Source organism: Lingula anatina, chromosome 1 (genome assembly GCF_051362555.1).
Source record: "Lingula anatina isolate TDL-2025a chromosome 1, LinAna3.0, whole genome shotgun sequence".
Lineage (NCBI taxonomy): Eukaryota > Metazoa > Brachiopoda > Lingulata > Lingulida > Lingulidae > Lingula > Lingula anatina.
The window spans coordinates 40,249,930-40,271,573 of NC_141767.1; the positions used below are offsets into that span (position 1 = coordinate 40,249,930).

At 36.9% G+C, this 21,644-nt stretch overlaps 1 protein-coding gene across 4 annotated transcripts in view; it reads left to right on the forward strand.

The window, feature by feature from the left end:
• LOC106153898 (uncharacterized) overlaps nucleotides 1-21,281 on the forward strand; it is a 28,108-nt gene extending 6,827 nt beyond the window's left edge. For 2 of the 4 annotated variants that reach the window (XM_013528028.2, XM_086998384.1), the window contains 6 exons: nucleotides 2,188-2,298; nucleotides 6,950-7,124; nucleotides 14,049-14,242; nucleotides 14,555-14,702; nucleotides 16,873-16,996; nucleotides 17,442-21,281. In XM_013528028.2, the coding sequence (XP_013383482.2) occupies nucleotides 2,188-2,298; nucleotides 6,950-7,124; nucleotides 14,049-14,242; nucleotides 14,555-14,702; nucleotides 16,873-16,996; nucleotides 17,442-18,972 (2,283 nt within the window). In that variant the 3' untranslated portion in view covers nucleotides 18,973-21,281. Of the gene's footprint in view, nucleotides 1-2,187; nucleotides 2,299-6,949; nucleotides 7,125-10,545; nucleotides 11,096-11,568; nucleotides 12,074-14,048; nucleotides 14,243-14,554; nucleotides 14,703-16,872; nucleotides 16,997-17,441 lie in introns of those variants that run through there. The other 2 variants (XM_013528030.2, XM_013528031.2) reach the window with 2 other exon arrangements.
• The last annotated feature ends 363 nt before the right edge of the window (nucleotides 21,282-21,644 follow it).

Below are 21,644 nucleotides of genomic sequence, written 5' to 3' on the forward strand. Positions count from 1 at the left end.
CTGTCTAAGCAAGGGACTAAATATTCCTACAAGAAGACTGGATCTGAAAAATTCGGGGAAATATTTCACCCTGGCTTTGAATACCTTGTTCATTCAAAATGTATGTTGTTCTTCGATTTACCATATGAGCTGAGAGTTAAGCAGGATTTCACATATCCCAGTTTGAATGGTTTTTTGTCAGTACGTAGTTTTCGGATTCACCAGACGAATAAAAAATTACCTGTCATTTCTAGAATATTACTAGACATTTCATGTAATGTTGTTAAAGAAAACTTAGGGAAAGTATTAGGGAAAACAGATCTTATGGATTTCCTATGAGTTGGCCTGGCAATTCTGAAGACCAGGTTTTCATAGATACTATAACAACGTCACTTTTAGGTTTTTCCAGAAGGCCAGTTCTTTATTCTCTATTGAACTACCTTTATTTGCATTGGTGGAAGACTCCAGAAAAAGTGATAAGTAACCAAATAAACAGAGCATCTGTAGATGCTTGCACTCTTTGTAAAACAAACAGTCCCAATTGGAAAACCTGTAACTAAAACCAATTCAATATTGATGTTATAGTGCAGTTATTTATGAACATACTATACATTTACGCAGGGCTTTTCTCCCTTTCGGGGGCACTATTCTATAAGCGGAAGAATAAAAAAACACTCAATCATTATTTCATTATGATTTATGGTTTAGAATTGCCCCAATAATATTACAGAATGCCCTACAGTAATCAATACAAATGAAGTATCAGGGAAAATGATGATCATCGTTGGTATCTTGGTAGGGTGGGTGAGTAATTAATGGAAGAACTATCCATGGCAGCCATATATCACAAGGGTCATTATCTGACCATTGTGGTAGGAAAGAATAGAACAGCTATTGACCAGTAATTGTAGAAATAGTTCTAGATACTGTGTTTTGATCCCAGAGTGAAAAGATTGGACAGATAGTGGCATCTTTCTGTTATTGTTGCCCTTCATTTAACAAAATGTTTTTCCGTGCTTAGTCTTTTTGTTTGTTTATTTGTCTCATTTGGTGAATTGGTGTTGATGAGTTTTTTGTAAATGGAAAAATCACTTTTTGCAGGGAAATGTTACCAGCTTTAAGCCTTTCTGTTCGAAATAGTATGACTTGAACTTTTTACTTTAATATCTTCTGCATTTATCACAAGTGAACTTGCTAAGACTCATTCAGAAATATTGGGATCACACTGTCCAATCCGTGCACAGTAGAAACAACCCCAGGAAAGCCCAGTTAATAAGCTGAAGTGATGCATCCCGCTAGCAACAGGTTCAAGAAGGTTATAATTAGCGTCTACAGGTAGACATTAAATGCGTGGAATGGAGGAGATGCATGCTGAAATATTCTTGGAATTGCTGAGAAAAAAAGCTTATTTGCCAGGAAACCAGCAGATTTGGTAGGTGATGGAGCGGATAATCTGATGTTTTTGTAACCCTGTGCAATCATATAGATAACACCGATGGATAGGAAAAAAATCTTCAATCCTCAGCAGGCCTCTGGCGCAATAATCTCCCTTTCCTGTTGACCGTAGCATCAGTTACAGTGGGAGATTCCAATAGAGAACTCTTCACCTCAGAAACCACCAACTGCCAGAAAGAAACCGCATATTACATCACTCCCAGCAAGTCTGTAAGCAGAGATAACTATCACCACACACAGGGGCTAATTGTACTTGGGATACTGTGCTAATTGACATTGAAGTGAAATTTGCCAATCATATTGGATTAAGTCTAGTGGAAAAATGCTTTCAACATTGAATTGTGGGTTTAACAAAGCGTGCTCCCTCTCAGAATTTGAAATCAATTCTTAGAGACAGTGTGATTGTTGCTGAGGATGTGAAGTATGGATGCCGTAGACAAACACTTGATACGTGAGAAGGGGGAGTGTGTAGCATAGCAAACACTCGGGATAGAAATAGAATGCCTGGGAAGAAAGAAGAAACATTGATGCACAGAGAGCAAGAGAAAGAAAGTGCAGCCCTATAAGGTTGAGAATACTTGAATCCAGGGGAAAAATCTATGCAACTAAATGTCCTTGTTTTGAACCGAGTGACCTCTGCACACAATTAAGTTTGCCATTCAATTGCACAGCTGTAGTGACCAAATTAAGTGACCATTGAAAAAGGAGAAAAAATTATCTAGTGTCATATCCTTTCAATTTTGTTTCTTTCAGCTCCTGATCATTGATAGCCGCTCGTTCCTGGAGTACAATACTTGTAACATAATCAATGCAGTGAATGTCTGCTGCTCCAAGTTGGTGAAGAGAAGACTACAGCAAGATAAGGTCAGTAACGATTACATTATTGACATAGATGTGAAGCCTTCCACACACATCAACTGGGGTTGATGTCACGAAAATGATGGAGACCTGTCAAATTTGTACTCTCCACCTTTGAAAATGTTGCATTTTCTTTGCCTAAATATCCTGCATAGCTATTTATCTTTCGCAATTCAGCCCTTAAAACAGTAAAGCCCTTCAATAATAGTTTCTGATCTTGATATTTCCATCTGACATATAGAGGCATACGTGGCACTCTAAGTGACTCCCCATACCAATTGCTTGTCTTTATCGATAAGAAGAAAAATTAGACAATGCAATATTAAAAGGATGAAGATAGGTCTGGATTTTGCAATAGGAAGCAGTTGTGTCTGTTTGGCCTCTCACTATCTTGAGTGAGGAGCAACTACAATTTGGTGTGCTGCTCGCTCTTGTTTCAAGTAACTTATCTTTCCCATTGCTGTTGTGAAGATCAACAAGGACCCTCCTTCATTGTGAGTGGTGTTGAAAACTACCTCGTACAGTGAGTCAGTGCTACAGCAATGTCAAAGCAGTCGTAAAACTTCTGCTTCATAATCATTCTTACAAATATAAACACAACACGTCATACCTGCCCACTGAGAGAGTGTAGCAAGGTGTTAGTGTGAAGAAATTGGTTTTTTCATCGTCTCTAGCGTAATGATGGTAGAAAAATTGATATGTGGAACATGTGATTAAAGAATATGTGATTAAGGTAGTTTGATGAAGGGTTGAAACATCACACTTCATAGTTAAAAAAAAACTGTCAAGAAACCTTTTTTTACTGAGGTGTTGTTAGATTAATTTTTTTACTTTGTTAAGAGAAAAGAGAAAGGAGTTGTTACAGAGAAAACCTACGAATGTTGATAAAATTATTTCTGTTGTTTAAATTCCCAGGATTCCCTGTTCTCAGGATGGTTGGTTCCAAAAGTTGTACTGAACATTTAAGAAGTTGCACTCTGTTTATCTTGAATGATTTGCTATCTGCCTTTAATGTGATTTTGGCGCATGAATTGCTGTTGTTCATTCATTTCATACTAAAATCTACAGATTGTGTATCTGACATTTTCAGTCTGTATTACATTGTCAGCTGGTTTGACTTTTCTATCACACTCCCTTGAAAGATTCAGAAATGACATTTGACTTTGTAAAGGATTCCATGTCAGTTTCTTAGAACTCCTTGCATGATAATTGTGCCTTTCTCAATTAAATGACATCTTGTTAGCTTCAAGGTGTGTTTTGTGGTAAGTTACCAAAGGCGCATCTACCATCAGGCCATCTTGTTATAAAACATGGTGTGTTCTCCAGGCTTTAGCTGAAATTACAAGCATCTTGCACATGTTAATGCATTTTTTTTTTGTTGCTCTTCAAGCATATCTGTTTAAAAGGCAAATCGTGTATCTGACTTGGGATAGAGTTATTTCCTACATCATAAATGGAAATGTTTATTAGTGGTTTTGATTATCAGAAGAGATAATCCCATCATCCCTTGATATTTTTTTGAGATGAAATGAAAGATAGAATGTGTTCTGAAAAATTCAAATCATTCAGTAACATGATGTTAAAGGAAATGATATTCAACAGCTTAAAACTTAAACCGGAGTTAAAAATGTAAGTGATGAGATATAACTTGCATTTTTTTCACCTGAAGCAGCAAAACCCGTGTATAGAATATAAGTATGAATGAGATTAATCAAATTAGATTAAGAGATGTAGGGATGCACTTCTAGATACCGGATACATAAATTCTAATTAGTCTCTGAGGGGCAGTGCGAAGTGAGTCACTGGTGAAAAATGAACTGGAGGGCAGGTGGACTGTCCACCTGGCTCCAACCCTGCTGGTCAGCTCAGCTGCAGGACACCTGGAAAACCAATTCTGTAGGTGGCCCCAGGCACTAATTCCATGATTTAGATAAGATATAGATACAGCAGATTCCTAGAAGCCTGGATAGAGGGAGCTTTTTGAAGTAGTAGCACTTCGGCCTAGACTGATTTCAGGGTTTTTGAGTCATTTTGTTTTTTGATTTCACTTAGAAGGGTGCATGTGCCCTGAGGGGAAAAGTTAGCCACATAAGATTTAACATGATGAATCATAAAAATATGCCTAAAAAGAGATTTTTAAAAGTGATATTTGACTTCTTGAAAATTCATGCATAAGTTTTAGAGTGATTGGGTTCTACTTGACTCATGACATAGGAATTGACCTGAGAGTGATTGTGTGTGCCTGACCCCTCTTGTCATGTCATTTAACCGCATGATACCCAGAAACCTAGTACCATGGCAGCAATTCACAGCATCCCAGCCATCCATCAACATACAACTGCCCTGTCACACACAGCACTTCATTGGAGTGTCCCAATTCATTTACCCCTTCATTAGTCACACCCTCTTCTGGTCAGACATGTGGTGAAAAGAATGGAGTATAGCATCTTGTGTGTGTGTGTGTGTGTGTGTGTGTGTGTGTGTGTGTGTGTGTGTGTGTGTGTGCGCGCGCACGCATGTCACTATCAAACTTATCCTTGGTTCTACATGTGCTTGTGTTTCTTTTCTTATGTGTGTGGTTGTGTTTGTTGGATAGATGAGGTTTACTGCAATTCTTTATACTTTGATTTTTGAATTTCTTTTTGCTCTGTTACTCTCTGTGTGTGTCTTGACCATTCACGTGGATGTGTGTACTCATGCTTGCGTGTGCACTTCCCTGTACACTGATTGTGTCCTTATTGCTTTTGCTGTTTGTGTGTTGGCCCTGCAGAAGAATGTGTGCGGCAGATCTCCCCTGCTGCTTTCTGTATGTCTATTTGTGTGAGTAATGTTTTGACTTGCCTGACCACAAGCCACTTAAATAACATGATATTCCTCTAGTGCACTCACACACAACCACCAGCAAACGCCACAGATATGATACCTAGTGTACTCAGAGAAATGAAAACAAAAGATTCCGTATCCACACATGTTGCAATGTTATTTGAAAGATGTGCAGTCTCTCTCGCTGCATGCTTATTATTACAGTAATGTTTCATTATCTGCCTTCTTTACATCAAGAGGGCTTGCTTCCAGGATATGTGTTCTTTGATAGTTTGAGATATCGATATTGCAAACACTGTGTATGTTTTTGGAACAAAACGGACTTCCATTAGAGGAGTAACTAAAGAACATTTGTTTTGTTGAAAAGAAACTCCTTGTATTACTTTCAGTTGTGCAGGGATGTTTTTCTTAGTTTACATCAATAATTCAATGACATTGCCGATTGTGTGTGCACAGACATAACCAGGGCCTCGCAGAAAGCGCAAAAAGATTGCGTGTGAACTAAAACAAGCATGTCTTGAGGTGAACCCCGATAGTTGCACTCTGGAACACAAAACCAACTGAAACAGAAAAAGTGTTTGCCTACACTTTCGATCACCCAGGAATTATGTTTGCCATAGTTTTGTTACTTATCCCAGTGTTGCAATTATCCCAATGACCTGCTGGTGTGCTGGCGTCTCCCTGTCTTTTTAGTCCACACCCCGAAGGCACTCACTCACTGGGGGTAGATATACACACACACACACACTGGTGAAGCGAAAATTTTCCAGGATAACGGTGACATTTCCCTTTTCATGTTGTGTCTATATAGCTCTGTATGTGTGTGACTCATCTATCATTTAGGCAAGTATATTGCGAAGGAAACAAAACCTGTTGTGGTAATTGTGGGAAATTCATTGGTGGTAAAGAAAATTGAAGTTTGATGCTGGAAAGGTTTACTTTTTTACCTCTTTGTTGTCTGTGGACAAGGGTGTCTGGCTGGACAGTCGTCTTTTGTGTGCAGTGTTCATTTCCCAAAATTTTTGATTAGGTTTTGAATTGCTTGGTAAAAATGATTGGGCCAAAAATAAAATATAATGGATAAATAGATAAATATAAAGAAGAAAGAAATGTAAGAAATGTTCACAATGTGGTACAAAGAAAAAATAATGACATACAATAAAAGTTGCACAAAAAATTAAAAAAAAAAAAGAAAAGAAAAAAGGGAAATATTTAAAATATTAGGAAATGAAAAAAAATTAGATAAAAGTTTTTAGAAGTTTTGTAAGGATGCATTATTTTCAAGTTTGTTTAATTATATAATTTTAAAATTTCACTGCATGATGTAATTATGCATGGAAATGAGGTGAAAGAATTTGCAATGAAATTATGTTTTTCAATTCATTGAAAGGTAACTGTATAGCTGAACTGCATTGCAATTAATTAGGTTTTATATGCATTGTGACTAATCAAGTGTAACTTATGCAACCGATCTGCTTTCACCAGCCCTTATTGTCCTAGGTGTGAATTGCAGGGGTCTTATTCGTGAGCTTGTTCTATAGAAAACAACCTCGGCGTCAACAGTATTGATTAACCTACCTACGGCAAACATGTTGCTTTCTAGAAAATAGTTTGTTTTTTCCTCCCCTTGATTGAGGCCGCACATTTAGTTGGGTTTTTGTCACAGACAGGTGCCCCTACATGGCCTGCCTCGCAACTAGAGTGTAAATCACTTCAAAATAATATCATCATCTGGTGGGTAATCTTAATAATAATTGTTGCAGGGGATGATTAATATTCATCAGCATTGGTGAGTCATCCTTTCAAGCTACCTTGTTATTTGCTTTCCATGCAGGTCACTGTGCGAGAGCTGCTGTCACAAGCATGTGAGTTCGACTTGGACCAAGACTACCAGATTATAGTGTACGACCAGTGCACGGAGAACCCAGAGACCCTCACGGAGGACTGCTTTCTGGTGGTGCTGCTCAAGAAATTGTCCGCTGCATTTAACAGCGTAAAAATGTTGAAAGGTAAGTGGGACTGTTTTTATCTCTCTGACGCAGAACTTAGCTGCTTAGATGTACGTATAATAAGTGGTTGTATGCAATCTGTAATTTTCTTATCTGGTTGATAAGGTGACGAAAAGAGATTTGAACAATAATGAAGCACTTTGCAGTCTGTTCTCAGGTGCTTAATTGAAACATAAGTTTAGTTTCTAATAATTATTATGCAGTAATGGAAGGGAAGATTTTCTCATTTTGATGCAGCAACAGATTTTTTATGATAAAAGGAAATGTAATGATATTTCTGTTATCTGCAATTTTACATTATAATGGATATTTTTGATATTCAAATGGAACCACTGAAACACTGTATATTTAAAAAAAATTTGCTATCTGGGAAAATTAATTGTAGCATTTTTTCTTTGCACATTTATATCATGAGCGCAATGAAAACCTCTGCAGCACATACTGAATATGAGATTAAATCCTTTATTATGGTCATAATGATAATAGAGATGAAAGGATTTAAGCAATTTTGCCACCATATGCCTGTCTCATTATATATTGACTCATCCTTGCCCAACTTTGAGACTGACCTCAGTCAAAAGCAATTTATGGGAAATTGTTACCAGTTTCAGGGGCTTGGCTGTTGTTTATCCTGGTTGTTGAATTTTACTGTATTTTTGGTATAATTCGAGGAATGGTTTATGTAAGTGGAATTAATCATCAACATGCAAGAACTTAAACTGTGCAAAAAGTTTATTAAGTATAAAATATTGTTGGAAGAATGCATTAAAAAAAGTTGACAGTATAGAAAATTTTTATGCAAGTAATTTTTCTCAGTGTCAATATACACTAAACTGGATTTTTTTCAGCTCTAGAACACTTTCAAGCCACTTGATTTGACTTTGGGTCTTATTACCTTCTAATTAAGTTCAAATTATAAAACAGTGGTATTAAAGAAACATAGCAACTGAGTTGTTTCTTTGGCCAAACCTGGTCATGGTTTTCTAAATATTGAAAATACTTTAAAAATATGTTTTTGTCATAAACGCCCTATTAGACTCCTTAGATCAGGATCATAAAGTGCACTGGCTGCCAGTTACTTCACAGAAATTTAAGCCCCAGAGTCGAACACTTGAAATAAACAAATAAATGAGTAAATGTGTCAACAAACAGTTCAGCAAAGAAGCCACACTCGAAGGTCCAAAGTCTAGGCTCTAGTTTGAATATGATGTCATATCATTTACAGCTTTGATTATTATTTAGATTGCTGATGCAGAATATATCAGAATGTGACTCGGTGCAAGTTGTTCACTGTATAAAATGGGATAAATTTAACTGATTACTCTTTTTTTACAACATGGTTTATAGCGTCATTGACAAATAATATGCTGCTGATGTAATTAAATAGTTTACATTATTCCAAAATGATTCTCTCAAAGTGAAAGTGAAAAAAAAGGTAACAATTTCTACATTAAAGTATTAAAGTTGACTATTTTTGACTGAAACGATTAATCAGATTAATCAAAGTGATAGTGAAATAAATGCGCAAAAGTTCAAGCTTTCAGGATGTTTAGTAAAGTTTATTGCTAATCAAGCTTTTGTTTGCTTTGATCTTGTATGAGTCAGCGAGAATAAAAAGCACTGATGTTGAGGGACAGAGAAAAGCCAGTTTCTTGCTGTGTTCTTTGATATCTTTGATTTCCATCCTGTCGTAGCCAGGTTCTGCATTACACTACCTGTGCGGGGCTGTTCCAATCAATTCTCCAGCTCACAGTGATTTCCTTTTGAAGTGACCAGAGTTTTAGATCCCTATTGATCTGTTCTCTCCAGGTAATGAAGAATTAGGCAAAATTATGCCCATCACTGTAATGATTTATGAGCATGGACTTGAGATTTGCCATATGCAATTAGTTCGACTCGTTATGCCATAGATAATAGAAGGTAATCCGGGCTCTTCATTGACTGACTGACGATGAATCATTGGTCAAACTCTCATTGAAAGCAAAGAGCTTTTGGTTCTGTTTTTGGTGTATGAGTGTGTGTGTGTAAGTGTGATCTGCTAAACTACTGGTTAATTTACACTAAATTAGACCAAAATAGGCCCAGAATTCGATGGACTAATTCAATAATGCGAAATAAGCATGCTCAGCACGAATTAAAGTTTTCCCACGGAAATTATGGCCCTCTAGTGATCTGCTCCCGGGAACTTCAAAAGCTTACTTACTATATCACTATCACCACTGACCATTTTCTGCAATAAAAAAGGTCTGATAAATGAAATGCAGTTTATGATTCGTTTTCCCTCCAAGCCTTTGGAAAATGAATAAAAGCAGCTTTGCATTTTAAGTCTTTTCATCACATTTTCTCTCTGAGATTGTATAAGATAATGATAATCCTACTTCTACTACTAGTTGGATTCAAGGGTTAACTGTCCTTAGCTTATCAAATGTATGTAATATGGTATGACTCACAAGTTTATTTAACATAGAACAATGGCTTCATTGGAGATAGCATTTCCAAAGCCCCTGCCAACCACACTAAGCCTCAGATGATCCTCCGCTGACTGGCAAATAAATAAAACTATTCTATACCACCAATTCAACTTGACAGGCTTCACTATAATACATTATCAGCTGACAACACAGCCCTCCCCTTCACTGCCCCTTTAAAAAAATCTATGGCTGTATCAGTTATTGAAATCCACCAATTAGATTAATTTGTCAGTCCAGCGAGCTGGTGATTAAGTTTGGATAGTTTTCTCAAGAGCTTTAGTTTTTAATAAGATCTGCATAGCTGCATTATCGAGTTGGATTACCCCTGTCATTCATTGTCAAAGGAAGTCCAAAGCTGATGTGATTACGAATGGATGAATTTGGTAAATCTCTGGAATTATTTTAGATGTTGGGTAAAGAAACTCGCTTGATTGGGTGCCTGATCAATATTCTGCCCTGGGGTCAAGGGTCATCAAAGTGCATTGTTTATGCATTAAATTGGTATAATTAAAAGTACTATCTAATTAGGTGATGATTGTTTTAACTTCGAATAGACTGCAACACTAGTTAGATTGGAGGAGTTCATTTTCTCTCTCTCTCTTCCCCCCCCCCCCCCCCCAACTCATTCATTCATTCGCATTGTGCAGAAATGAAAAGAAGATATCCTCTACCTGTACTGACTGAAGCCAGCCAAAAGTTTTCATGCACTTGGTGTTCTTGATGATTGTCAGCTCTTATCCTGATGGGAAGCTGATATTGTCATTAAGTGGCATAATGCTAGCTCTAAAACTGTTTCACTCCAGTTAATTAGCAGTTATTTTTAATTCTGAGTAACTGACAGGAAAGAAGTAAAAGGTTGGGCCCAAGCCAGTGGAAAAGTGGAAAAATTTTCCACTCTCTAAATATTTTTTTTCTCTTTTTGTAGATTTTAATAGGAAAAATAAATCATTTTCATCAGCCACATATGGGTCTGAAAAAACACCATGAACAAAGATGGTAAACAAGGCTGGAGATGTTTAAATTGTTAAATTTCCTGACACAGGCCTAGGGGGGATGTCCTGTAACATGATCTTGTGAGATGACAGGCATGACCTCACTGTTACTCATATTGGGGCAGAACCTTCCATTGGACACAGTCAACACAGTGATTACCTGCTTACGGAGACGGTTGAATCATAACTTAAACACATCTAATGAAGAATTTTTAGGAAAGGACAACAATCCTTGCTGCAACTTGCGTGATGCGAAGGGGAGCGAAATTTGAAGTCGGAATGTTTCAAGACAAAGTTGAATCATAGTTTATGTTAAAGTGAGAAAAGATTTTGTTAAAGCAGAAGCCAGTGATTTTAAAAGGGGGAGGAGACAGCTGGCAGAACAGCAAGACAGTTGAATCATAACTTATAATAAAAGTAATGCAGCATTGTGGAAGTAACATTTTGTGACTGTTGAGGAAGCAAGTCTGAAAGAAAAAACTCTAGGAAAGGAGGACAGCCATGGGTGGTAAGATAGCTGATTATATTTAAGTGCATGTGCCCTTAAATACGAGGTTGATAAAATTGTCTGCAATTGATAAAATTTAGATAGGGCTTTAAAAATATTTACAAGTTCCAATATTCACAATGGTAAAATAAAATTTGAATCAAACAAAAGTTACTATGCTTCCTCTTTGCAGTTTTCAAACAGTTTTCAAAGTGCATTAAATGTTTTTTGGGGAGTAAAAAAATTCATAAAGAGAAAGAAAAATTCTGTTTGTAGTTGATATGCCCCCATATATATATATACATTTAACAATCAAGAAAAAAAAAGCCATTTATATAAGTAGTTATCCTAGGTTCCTAGGTCTGTCACAATAATTTCATTGTGTTAACGAAGTCCTTTCAGAACTTCATGGCCAAACTTGGACATCCCTTTGGTGCATCTGTCATGTAAAATTCAGTTATAGACCAAATACATCTGCCACATGAAAATTGCATTGGAAATGATTATAAAGTACTTCATACTTTTTTTTCCTTGATAAATTAATTCAGAATTCCTTTGGGTAGTGTTGGTGTTGTCTTAATAGGGGAATTTCTTTTGCCAAGTGGTATTTGGGTCACCTCTGATGCAAGGTCAGTGTATAAATGGGATTTGTGTACGCCATTTGTAAGTACAGCATGTGAGTCACCAGCTAGCGTTCACATAGCTCAAAGCTTTAAAGATATTGTGTGTAGATTCCAATCTGAATAGGGGTCTGGTTGTTGTAAAGCCTATAATACTGCACTGTGTGTCTTAAGCCCACGCAGGCTGTTGTAGGTACTTTGTCTCTGTTCAGACGTGGTGTTTGCGACACGGGCATAAGTCCAGATACATATATATATATTTTGTGTTTGTCTACTCCATGAGAGGGTGACTCAAGTTCACATGATGATAACAGGGGACTGGACACTATGGAAATCTACACCAGAGACAAACAGACATAGTTGACTAGTTTCAATGCAGGTGGGTGAAAGTCAACATAAAATGATCATGATAAGGAAGAGTTGGGATTTCCAGGTGAGAAACTCTGCAGGCATTAAGAGCATTGACTGAGAGCAGTAAAGGTGAGCATGCCTACTTCCCGGCTTATCACTACTATTCGCTGTAGTAAAGATTGGAAGCCAACCTTTCAAAGCAGCATGCTCTCTGTGACATTTGCCGTGACTTGTAGGTATTTACCTGAAGTTTATGAAGTCTTCAGTGTCATGCGAGGTTGACACTTACGCAAAAATGGCCCCAGGGTTATTATTGGTCATAGAGGATTACAGGCCATCATCACTGAAAAAAGTCATGGGAGGTACCTGCTGATGTTTAGGGGCGGACCACAGGAGAGTCATATGAACATCAGGAGATCTTTGTCAGTCCCTTGACCATCTTAGTTTCCCTAGAACGCTTAACCACAGGATGAATCAAATAGCTATTGTACCAATAACTGCTTGTGAATTTTGATAGTGAATCACATGTGTGGTATGCCTTTATGACTGTGTCCATCTGTTGTGACTTATTTGCAATATGAAAATGATAGGGAATCCGAAATGTGGTGTACTCGTATGTGGCATGATTGGAGCGTACCCCCATTGCTGCATTCGTAGTAATAGTTGTGGTTATGCTGTGAATTTGATGGGCGAAGATGATTAGAATAGCCCAAATTAGTGATGAATAATGGGCATTTTTCCTTCCCCATTCTTTGTATCCAGAACCTTTCTCACCATATCCTCTAAATCACCCATAGTTGATGTTACATAGTACTCTCCCGGACTTGGGGATGGATTATTCAGAACATAGGAATTTTGCTTTTCACAATACAGGTGTAGACATTGGATGTTGTTTACAGGGTTGGATATATTTTTTCCTTTTTGTGTGTGAAAGTGGGGTAAGACAGTTGCTAAATTTTTATGTGAAATGTTTGAAAATGAGCAATTTAGGGGAGGAGAAGGGATTATTCCACCCTTATTATATAACATTTATTGTTTCATCCCTTTGTGTGCCATGAAACAAAAATGTTAGAGTGGAGAATTATAACGGTTTTAGAAATGATTTCAAGAAAATTTTTGAATTCATATTGTCATGATGATTTATGACCATCAATTTGCTTTCTCTTGAAATAAGAATATTTTCTTTGTTTTTTAATTCCATGACGATTGCTAGATAAAAAAAATAATAAAATAGAGAAAGTGACTATAGCTCGAATTGCACTTTCACAAAGTGCTTAAGAAGTCTTTATGTATATATAATACTCTTTGAAGTGGTATAATGTCCTGTTTATGACCTTTTATAAAAATTAGCTTTAAAGAAGTGTAGAGTTTCTCTTAGAAAAGATGAATCATAATGCCCCCTGCCAAGAGAAATAGAGTAGTCGGATACAGGGGATTGTGTATGAAGTACTACAGGGTGCGTACTAGGGATTGTCGGACAAACAGCCTTGCAGTAGACCTGTTGATGTAATTAGAGAACTGCTCTCAAATAAATGTCACAGTTTTGAAATATTCTGTCAGATCAGTTATTTTGAGTGGCACTTACATAAGGTCAGATCACTGATGATGGGATATAGGACAAACTGGCCGATAAAAAAAAAACGTGCATTGTGAATATCATTGCATCACTTTACTCATTTATTTATTTGTTGTCAGCAGCTTTCGTAAATTTAATGAACAATGCTTTTTCTTCAAGGTGTCAGTATTGATTATATTAATGGGAATAATAAGAACTTGTATTGGAGGTGCTAATAGAGATCTTACAAGGTATGTTGTCTCTCTGGCAGCTAGGCTGTGGAATCAGATGCTTCAAGCAGCATCGGCCACAGGTGCCTGGTCATCTGAGGTGGTAATAGTGAGACAAGGATACAGAAATCAATATTTGTGAGTCTTGAAACCATTATGCATCAATATAATATATATCAAACATTTTTTTCTTTATTTTTATTTTTATCTTTTTTTAGGCGGCTTTCTGGAATTCCAGGCCACGTTCCCTGCACTATGTGAGAGCAAATCGGTGGACCACAAGGGAATTCATGCCTCACTGACCTCCATGTCGCAGCCCTGCTTACCGGTCAGCAACGTAGGACCGACCAGAATCCTGCCCTTCCTCTACCTTGGCTCCCAGAATGACGCACTAAGCCAGGAAACAATGCAGGTAAGTGGATAATGGGGGTTTGATATTTGGGGATGGGGGGGGAGGTATGTGAAAGGTTAACATGGGGATATGGTGCTTAAAGGATTGCTGCTGTGATAGATGTGCAACATGCTTTGTAGAAAACAAAAATGGGATATTTAAGAAAAATATCAGGCAAAATATATTGATGTTGTAATATTACTTTCAGGTACTTGATTTTTTTATCTTTTGGCATAGTTCATTAATCCTTGACATTTGGATACTAATGATGAAGCAAAAAGCCTCAGATCACAAAATGTCATTTTGTCTAACTTTATCTTTTTTTCCTTTTAGAAAAATGGGATAAACTATGTCCTGAACGTTAGCTTGAACTGTCCAAAACCACCCTTCATCCAAGAGGGACATTTCATACGCATTCCAGTCAATGATAACTACAGTGCTAAGCTGTTACCACATTTTCATAAAGCATTCCAATATCTAGGTAAGTTTAGAAAAACAAGCAAACAGTTTTTACAGTTTAAAAAACATGCGGATATTGTCAAAGGTACCAATTATCTTTAGAGTTGCTTGTTAATATGTTTGTGGTTTTGTTGGGGCACTTATGGTGTGTCTGTGATCATTCTAACTGAATTTTTATTATAATTATGAAGAAAACGAAATTGGATGTTTTAATTTTTGAGAAATCCTGGGGCTCTTCAGGAAAAATGCAGATCCAAAACTAATTCTTATTTCCTTGCAAACTGTTGCTCATTAAGTGAGCTGCTTAAGTTACTATTAGAGTCTCTCAATCAATGAAGTTGCATGCTTAAAAACTCCAGCATCAATGTGACATTGATTGGTTACTCAAATATTTTGAATACTGTATTGATTAATTGTCCGTTTCCCCACTAGAAACCCTTTCAAGCATTGTTTGCTTTTGTTTCTACTCTTTTTCTTGTGTAATGAGATGTAGTTCCGTAGTCTCATTCACACGCCAGTCATATTCTGCAGACTTTAGAAAATCCAGCCAGGCCTGCCTATGCTAACATTTTAACAACAAGTTCATGTACATCTCAATTTAGGTAATGACGCCAGAAAGTCGTATCAATTAAGGGTGGCTACAAAGAAATTCTAGATAAATGGTGAAATCCGTGCATTTCTCTCTCGCTGGAGTCCTGGGATAAACACAATCGGTCTCTTGGTAATACTCTGGTGAAATGGACTTCAGAGAATAGGGAATCTGTGTTTTAGAATTTCTGTTTGCTAAAACTTTTATCTGGCTTTGATGGGTGTTTAAGCACGGAATTGACTGGCGTCTGAAAAATTATTCACGGAAAATTGATTTGAATGAAGTCAACTCTGTGAAATTAAGTGGAAAGCTTATTGGATCACTTTGAAAAGAATCATTAGAAGCTGGACATTTTGAAAAGAGACAACTGCTTTTCAAGTAGTTGGTCTGTAGAGTGATTAATGCAATTTTTACTTTCACTTCATTTAAGAGGTATGCACATTTTCCTGACTCTTAACATTTAGAAATTATGTTTAAGTCACTTGTAACTGCCAGGTTTTACCTTCTGATTGCTGAATCAAATGTGTTTCTTCTTCTTGGAGGGTGATAGTAGTACCATTGGAGGGTATTTCATGTCTTTTAGACCACCAAATACTAGCTTAGAAATTGAAAGTCTGAAAAGTATTTTTCGAGATTGTATGCCATTCGTGTTCAATGTTATGAAGTTCAGGAGTAAATTGAGTCATGATTTCCTACGTGGACGATGGATTTTTTCCATATAGAGGAATTTTATTCAGGGATAAAGGAAGAAAGAAACAACTATCTAGGCTATCCATAAAGATAATCCTTGGACAAAACAGGATTATTTTCAAAGTTGACTTTGGCTTTGTACTATCTTCACAATGACCATGTATTTACTCGATTTCCTGAATAAAAGATAGCCTAGGTGCTGCGACTTATCCTATTACAGTGGGTTTTATTGACTGTAAAGCTAAAGGTATGAGTTTCTGGGCCTCATGCTCTGGTCATTTCCTGCACATCTTTCATAAAGAAAAGCCTTTTGTGGTCTCATAAAATGATAGGCAAAACGCTTTCCTTGAAGTGTTTTCTAGGATATTGCATTGTGTCACTTGAAACCGTTGCTGTAATGAAGTCTAAAGCATATTGATGATGAGCTCCAGTTTGTGTCATTTCTTGTCAAAGCACAGGATGTAGTGAAATGACAAGGAAATAATGCTGAATACATACCTGGGCATGGGTCATATCAGCTAATTGCGTTGAATGCTGTAATTTTGAATCATTACCCAATGATGGATGGATTTTTTTGTGTTTGATGAGAAAGTTATCAAAAATCCATTCATGAAATCTGTCACATCCGTCAACCTATCACCTATCACTCTGGGGTTTTTTTTGTTCACAAACCAGATGGCTGTGATTAGTCACTTCCAAGATGCTTGCACTTTCTTTCCAACTCTTCTGGCATTTTCTGTACTAGAATATTGTTTATGTATCATGACTACAGGATTAAACAAGAAGTAAAGAAGAAAGAAATTTAAACATGCAAGTCTGCCATTATGAGTAACAAAACCTTCGGTATTGGGTTGAATTTTATGAAGCAGATTAGGATGAGAAATGATGCTCAAATCCCAATGGTTTATTTCAGATAAGGTGCGTGAGGCCAATGGCTGTGTTCTGGTCCACTGTCTGGCTGGCATATCGCGATCACCTACTCTAGCAATAGCCTACATTATGCAGCACTATTCTATGACATCAGAAGAAGCTTACAGGTCAGTTTATCGTTGCCTGTGTTTTTCTATTGGTCTGATTAGTAAAAACGGACAAAATTTGAAATAAAAAGAAAATGTTTATCGTAATTTTTGATTGTTTTAAAATTTGTTAATTTTTTTGTAGTGCACTTTAACTACCAAAAATGTTTGCCAACTTGTATTAATTTTTAGCAATGCACTTTACATACCAAATATGTATGCAGCAAAAACATTATGGTACTTTTCTTTATCAGTTTTTTTCATCAGAAAGTGTTTGAGTAGTTTGAAGTCCATATGTAGAGGGGACAAGCACGTGGAGATATATTTATCATTTTATCCCAGTGATTTATTGTGAAGCATGGGCTGTGAATGGAGTGTAGTAAACTTGATTTAAAAGAAAGAAAGAAAGAAATATGGATACCTCTTGTTAACTTCTTTTAAACATTTCATTTATTTAAATCTTCAGGTATGTGAAGGACAAGAGACCAACCATCTCACCAAATTTCAATTTTCTCGGTCAGCTGTTGGAATATGAGAAGCAGATGAAAAGATACTGTTCCCCTCTGGTGACACCATTACCCTTTCCACCCACTGCCACGCCTACCCCTACCAACCAGGATAGTCCGCTCAGCTGGCCAAACCCTAAGACATCCCCCTTCAGCACCATACAAGAGTCTAGTTCTTTGAATGCCCAATCTCCAACAACTGCTTTGGCAAAACTGAACTTTGATCAGCCGCTTACTCCAGAGGCTGCTCCTTCTAAATCATCGGAGACCTCTGTATCGCCATTTTTTCCTCCAACAAGGACTCAGTTGCCAAGTCCAAAGATACCCGCTTTCAAAAGTGCAACTCTACCTGCATCGATCGGATGTAGTCTCAGGGAGCGTCTCAGCTTAACGCGGGTACAGAAGAGGTCCTCATCGCCTGCCTCAACGTCATTTGGTTCTAAAACTGCAGATGATCTGTCGATTGGACATGTCCCTAGCTCAGACATGATATCCTCTTTTCCCACAACATCTTTAGATCAACTGAACTTTACTCCCTGTTTTGCTCTGGATGAAAGCAAGTCCAAGACCTCAGGAATCAAGAGACCTCATAGCACAAATACTGGGATCTCACAATTACAGACCGTAGAATCAAAGTCTGAATCAGGAAGTGTAACAGGTAAAAGATCCTGGGGTGTGGGAATGACAGAAAGTACTACACCAAAGGAGTCAGTGTCACATGCTTCAGGGACAGACAGAACGACAATAGCAGCTAATCCATCCAGATCAAATTCAAATAATACAAGTCCAGGCCTCAAAACTACAGGCACCAAGCGACCTCTAGATTTTGGGAAACCTCTGGAAAGCACACATGTCAGTGGCACCAAGAGTCCCACTGCTCCTACTCCTATGTCCCCTTCTTTAATAAACACAGGGGACTCCCAGGTGAAACTGAGATCACCTGAGAATCGTGCAAAGAGACAGCTAGTCAGGCCTAACAGCATTGCTTTCTCCACATACCCTAGTTTTGATTTAGGCTGTAATGGAAGCGATTCCTCAACTTCAAACAGCCCCGATACGAAGGCACCAAAAAGTAGTAATATGGACATGGAAACATGCAAAAAGAAACTATTATTAGAAAGCAAGAAATACACTAATGGTGCCAGTACAATGCAGACTTTTGCATCTAATGTGGCCCTGGAGACAGTGTTGGGAAAAAGCAGGCTCTTTGAGCACTGCCGCAAGTCGCGCAGCTTGGATGACATTCTCAGCTCGCCAGAGGATGAGAGGAAGCACGCATCATGCGGTTGTATAAAGAAAAAAATGAGCAAAAGCTCTCTTCTTAAAAGTGCAATGGTTGCTGATCTATTTCCCCAGACAATGGGACTCGAGCATGTGCAATGCAGGTGCAGGGGGGCGTCAGACCCCCACCACCAATCAAATAGTAGCATCTCCTCCAGCAGCAGTCATAACTCGCTGCATGGTAGTGTAGAAATAATACAGGTTTCTTAACATGTCACTTTCTTTTACTATTTGTGTTACATCTCAGGAATGTATATGCTTTTATGCCACAACCACAGGCATTCAAAAAAGAGTAAAAAAATGTGTAAATGGGTCAAAATTTTACCTTTGTTGCTGTTCACATTTGCTATTTAGGACTATCAAATCAGCACTGCAGGAAGAAAGTGACAATCATGTCTACAAGAAAGAAGAAGACTGAATTAGATCCCTTGACTTTTTCAAGCTTAGTGCTGTGGCATATAAGCATATTACTGATACACCTCATCAGCTGTAATTATTGTGAAATTGATACCACTCCCCCACATTGTACATAACATCACTCTTTATCAATTATATACATATATCTTTATAAATTATTGAACAGTAAGTGTGCAGCTTAAATAAGAGTGACTGCCTTCATGAATGAAATTCATTTCAATTCTTGAATGTTTACAGGTATGTTTGTGTGGCATCAAATCCACATTTTTTCATTTCCTTCTACTTTTCCAATTATTGAATGCAGTAGGCACTTGTACATTTATACATTGGTTTGTAAAGATTCCAGATTAGTTGTTTCAGTGAAATGATAAGCATTGGTGCTCTCTGAGCATATAAGTTTAAGGATGGTGGAATTGGAAGGGACCATATACATTTATACATACTAGTATCAGTTGCATTGCTCCCAAGACCAAGAGGTTTGGCTTGAACAATGCACTTAATTTGTGTATGGGTATTTCAATATATCCAAGCATGAAGTAAATGTGGGAGCAGAATAGAGACAGGAGACAGAAATGAATGGATCTTGTAAATACACCACCATGGCACTGTTGGTTAGAACAGATGCACAAGATACTACTAGGGATTAGAAATTTTATTTCCCATTCATATTTTCCCTTATTTTGAAAAGTTGCAATATATATTGGTGTGTTTTGATTGAAAGTAAGGAGACACCATGCAATGTACTCTCCTCAGAAATGTTCCAATTTCGAGAAGAATTGCACAACAAGCAGGGAATGAATATATTTGTGGCACAGAATTGATTTATCATGTTCTTCACTTCTGGAGAAAAATTTTTTCCAGTAGGAAGTCAATGATAACATTCTATTGTTTGCTAAAGAAGATTCAACTGGAATCTTTTTGTCATATATTACTTTCAAAGGTTATTTTATTATGAGATATATATATATATATGTATACATATACTGAAGAACAGTTTTTTTCAGTAAATATTGTATGGTTGAATGGGTGATTCAAGTGAGATCTTGAAAGATTTATAAAGCCAAGTTGTCAAGGGCAGTAATTATTTAACTAGATATGCATATAACACTGGTATACCTCAGTCTAGGTGATAACATGTACAAAGAATTCCACGTTTAACTCCTCAGATTTGTTGTGTTGGTGAATATTCCTTCAAAGAAAAAAATTTAATTGTTGTATATTTTCTTGTGAATAATCCCACTTTGAACCCGAAAAAAACTGTATTCCAAGTGTTGTTTTCCACCCTCTGTGTGTGTTGTGGAGATACAGCTGCATGGCTGGGCTGCACTAGACAATTGTGATGATTAGCTGTTACCGCCTTTTAAGCAATAATTACAATATATGTGATACAGAACCTGAGGGTAATAGAAAGTTAATGATTGAAATACTGTCACAGGCATAGAATACACTCAGGTATAAGGATGCGTAGGAGCTTCTTAGAAAAACACAAGAGTGGCAGTTTGCTATAGTCAGATGTAGTTTGTGTGGCTTCAATTTCATGCATGGTATTCAGAATTAATTTTTTTTCATATGTTTTGATTGCAATTTCAGAGAACACTTGGCTTAGTCATCATTATGTTACTTTTCTTTTTAAAGTGCTTTCTTTATATTTATTGTTAGCTAGATATTGTAACAATAGTACCGTAATTTCATTTTTAATCCCAACCAATAGTAATGTAGATGGTTCATATCTGACTTGGATTTTTCTTAAGAATTTTTTTCTGGGAAGGTTAATGTTAAAAAGAAACAAACATTTTAGTATGTTTAGTGTGAGAAGACCAGTGTATTTCCATTTAGTTAGTGTAGTTGGCCATTACAAGCTGCATGCAGGTGTGTGTAAATCTCTTCAGTTGCAACTTGAACATAGAGACTAAATTCTGTATCATTGCAAACACAATTTTTCTCATACAACAATTGAATTGTAGTATCAATTTTCTGTTCAACTGGATGTGATATGTGTGGATGAATAGTTGATATCTTGTGGTTTATTCAATTTTCCATTTCTCTTTTGTCAGTGGTGTAAATTTTTGTGATATATTGTGCCGAATAAATTGTTAAAATGATGCATATATTTCTTGTTGATAACAAAGCGATTTGGTCTCCGACTTTATTTCATAATAATAATTTTATTGCTATTTTTGCTAATAATGTTTAACAAAAATTAATTAAAAAGAATATTCTTTTATGTGTAATAAGGTATACCATCCGTGTTTGAAAATGCCCCAAAGTCATAATTTTCATTTGTATGTATCCTGCAAAGATGGTGGTCTTATCCAATTCAGACCTTAAAAACTATCAAACCCCTCAAATGTACCTGATGTAGAATTATAACTTTTGAAACACACACATGCCAGTCTTAGGCCCCATTCAGAAAGGATGTTCGGAGTACTTACTGCTCTGTTGACTAAATATGTCCGACCACAGAC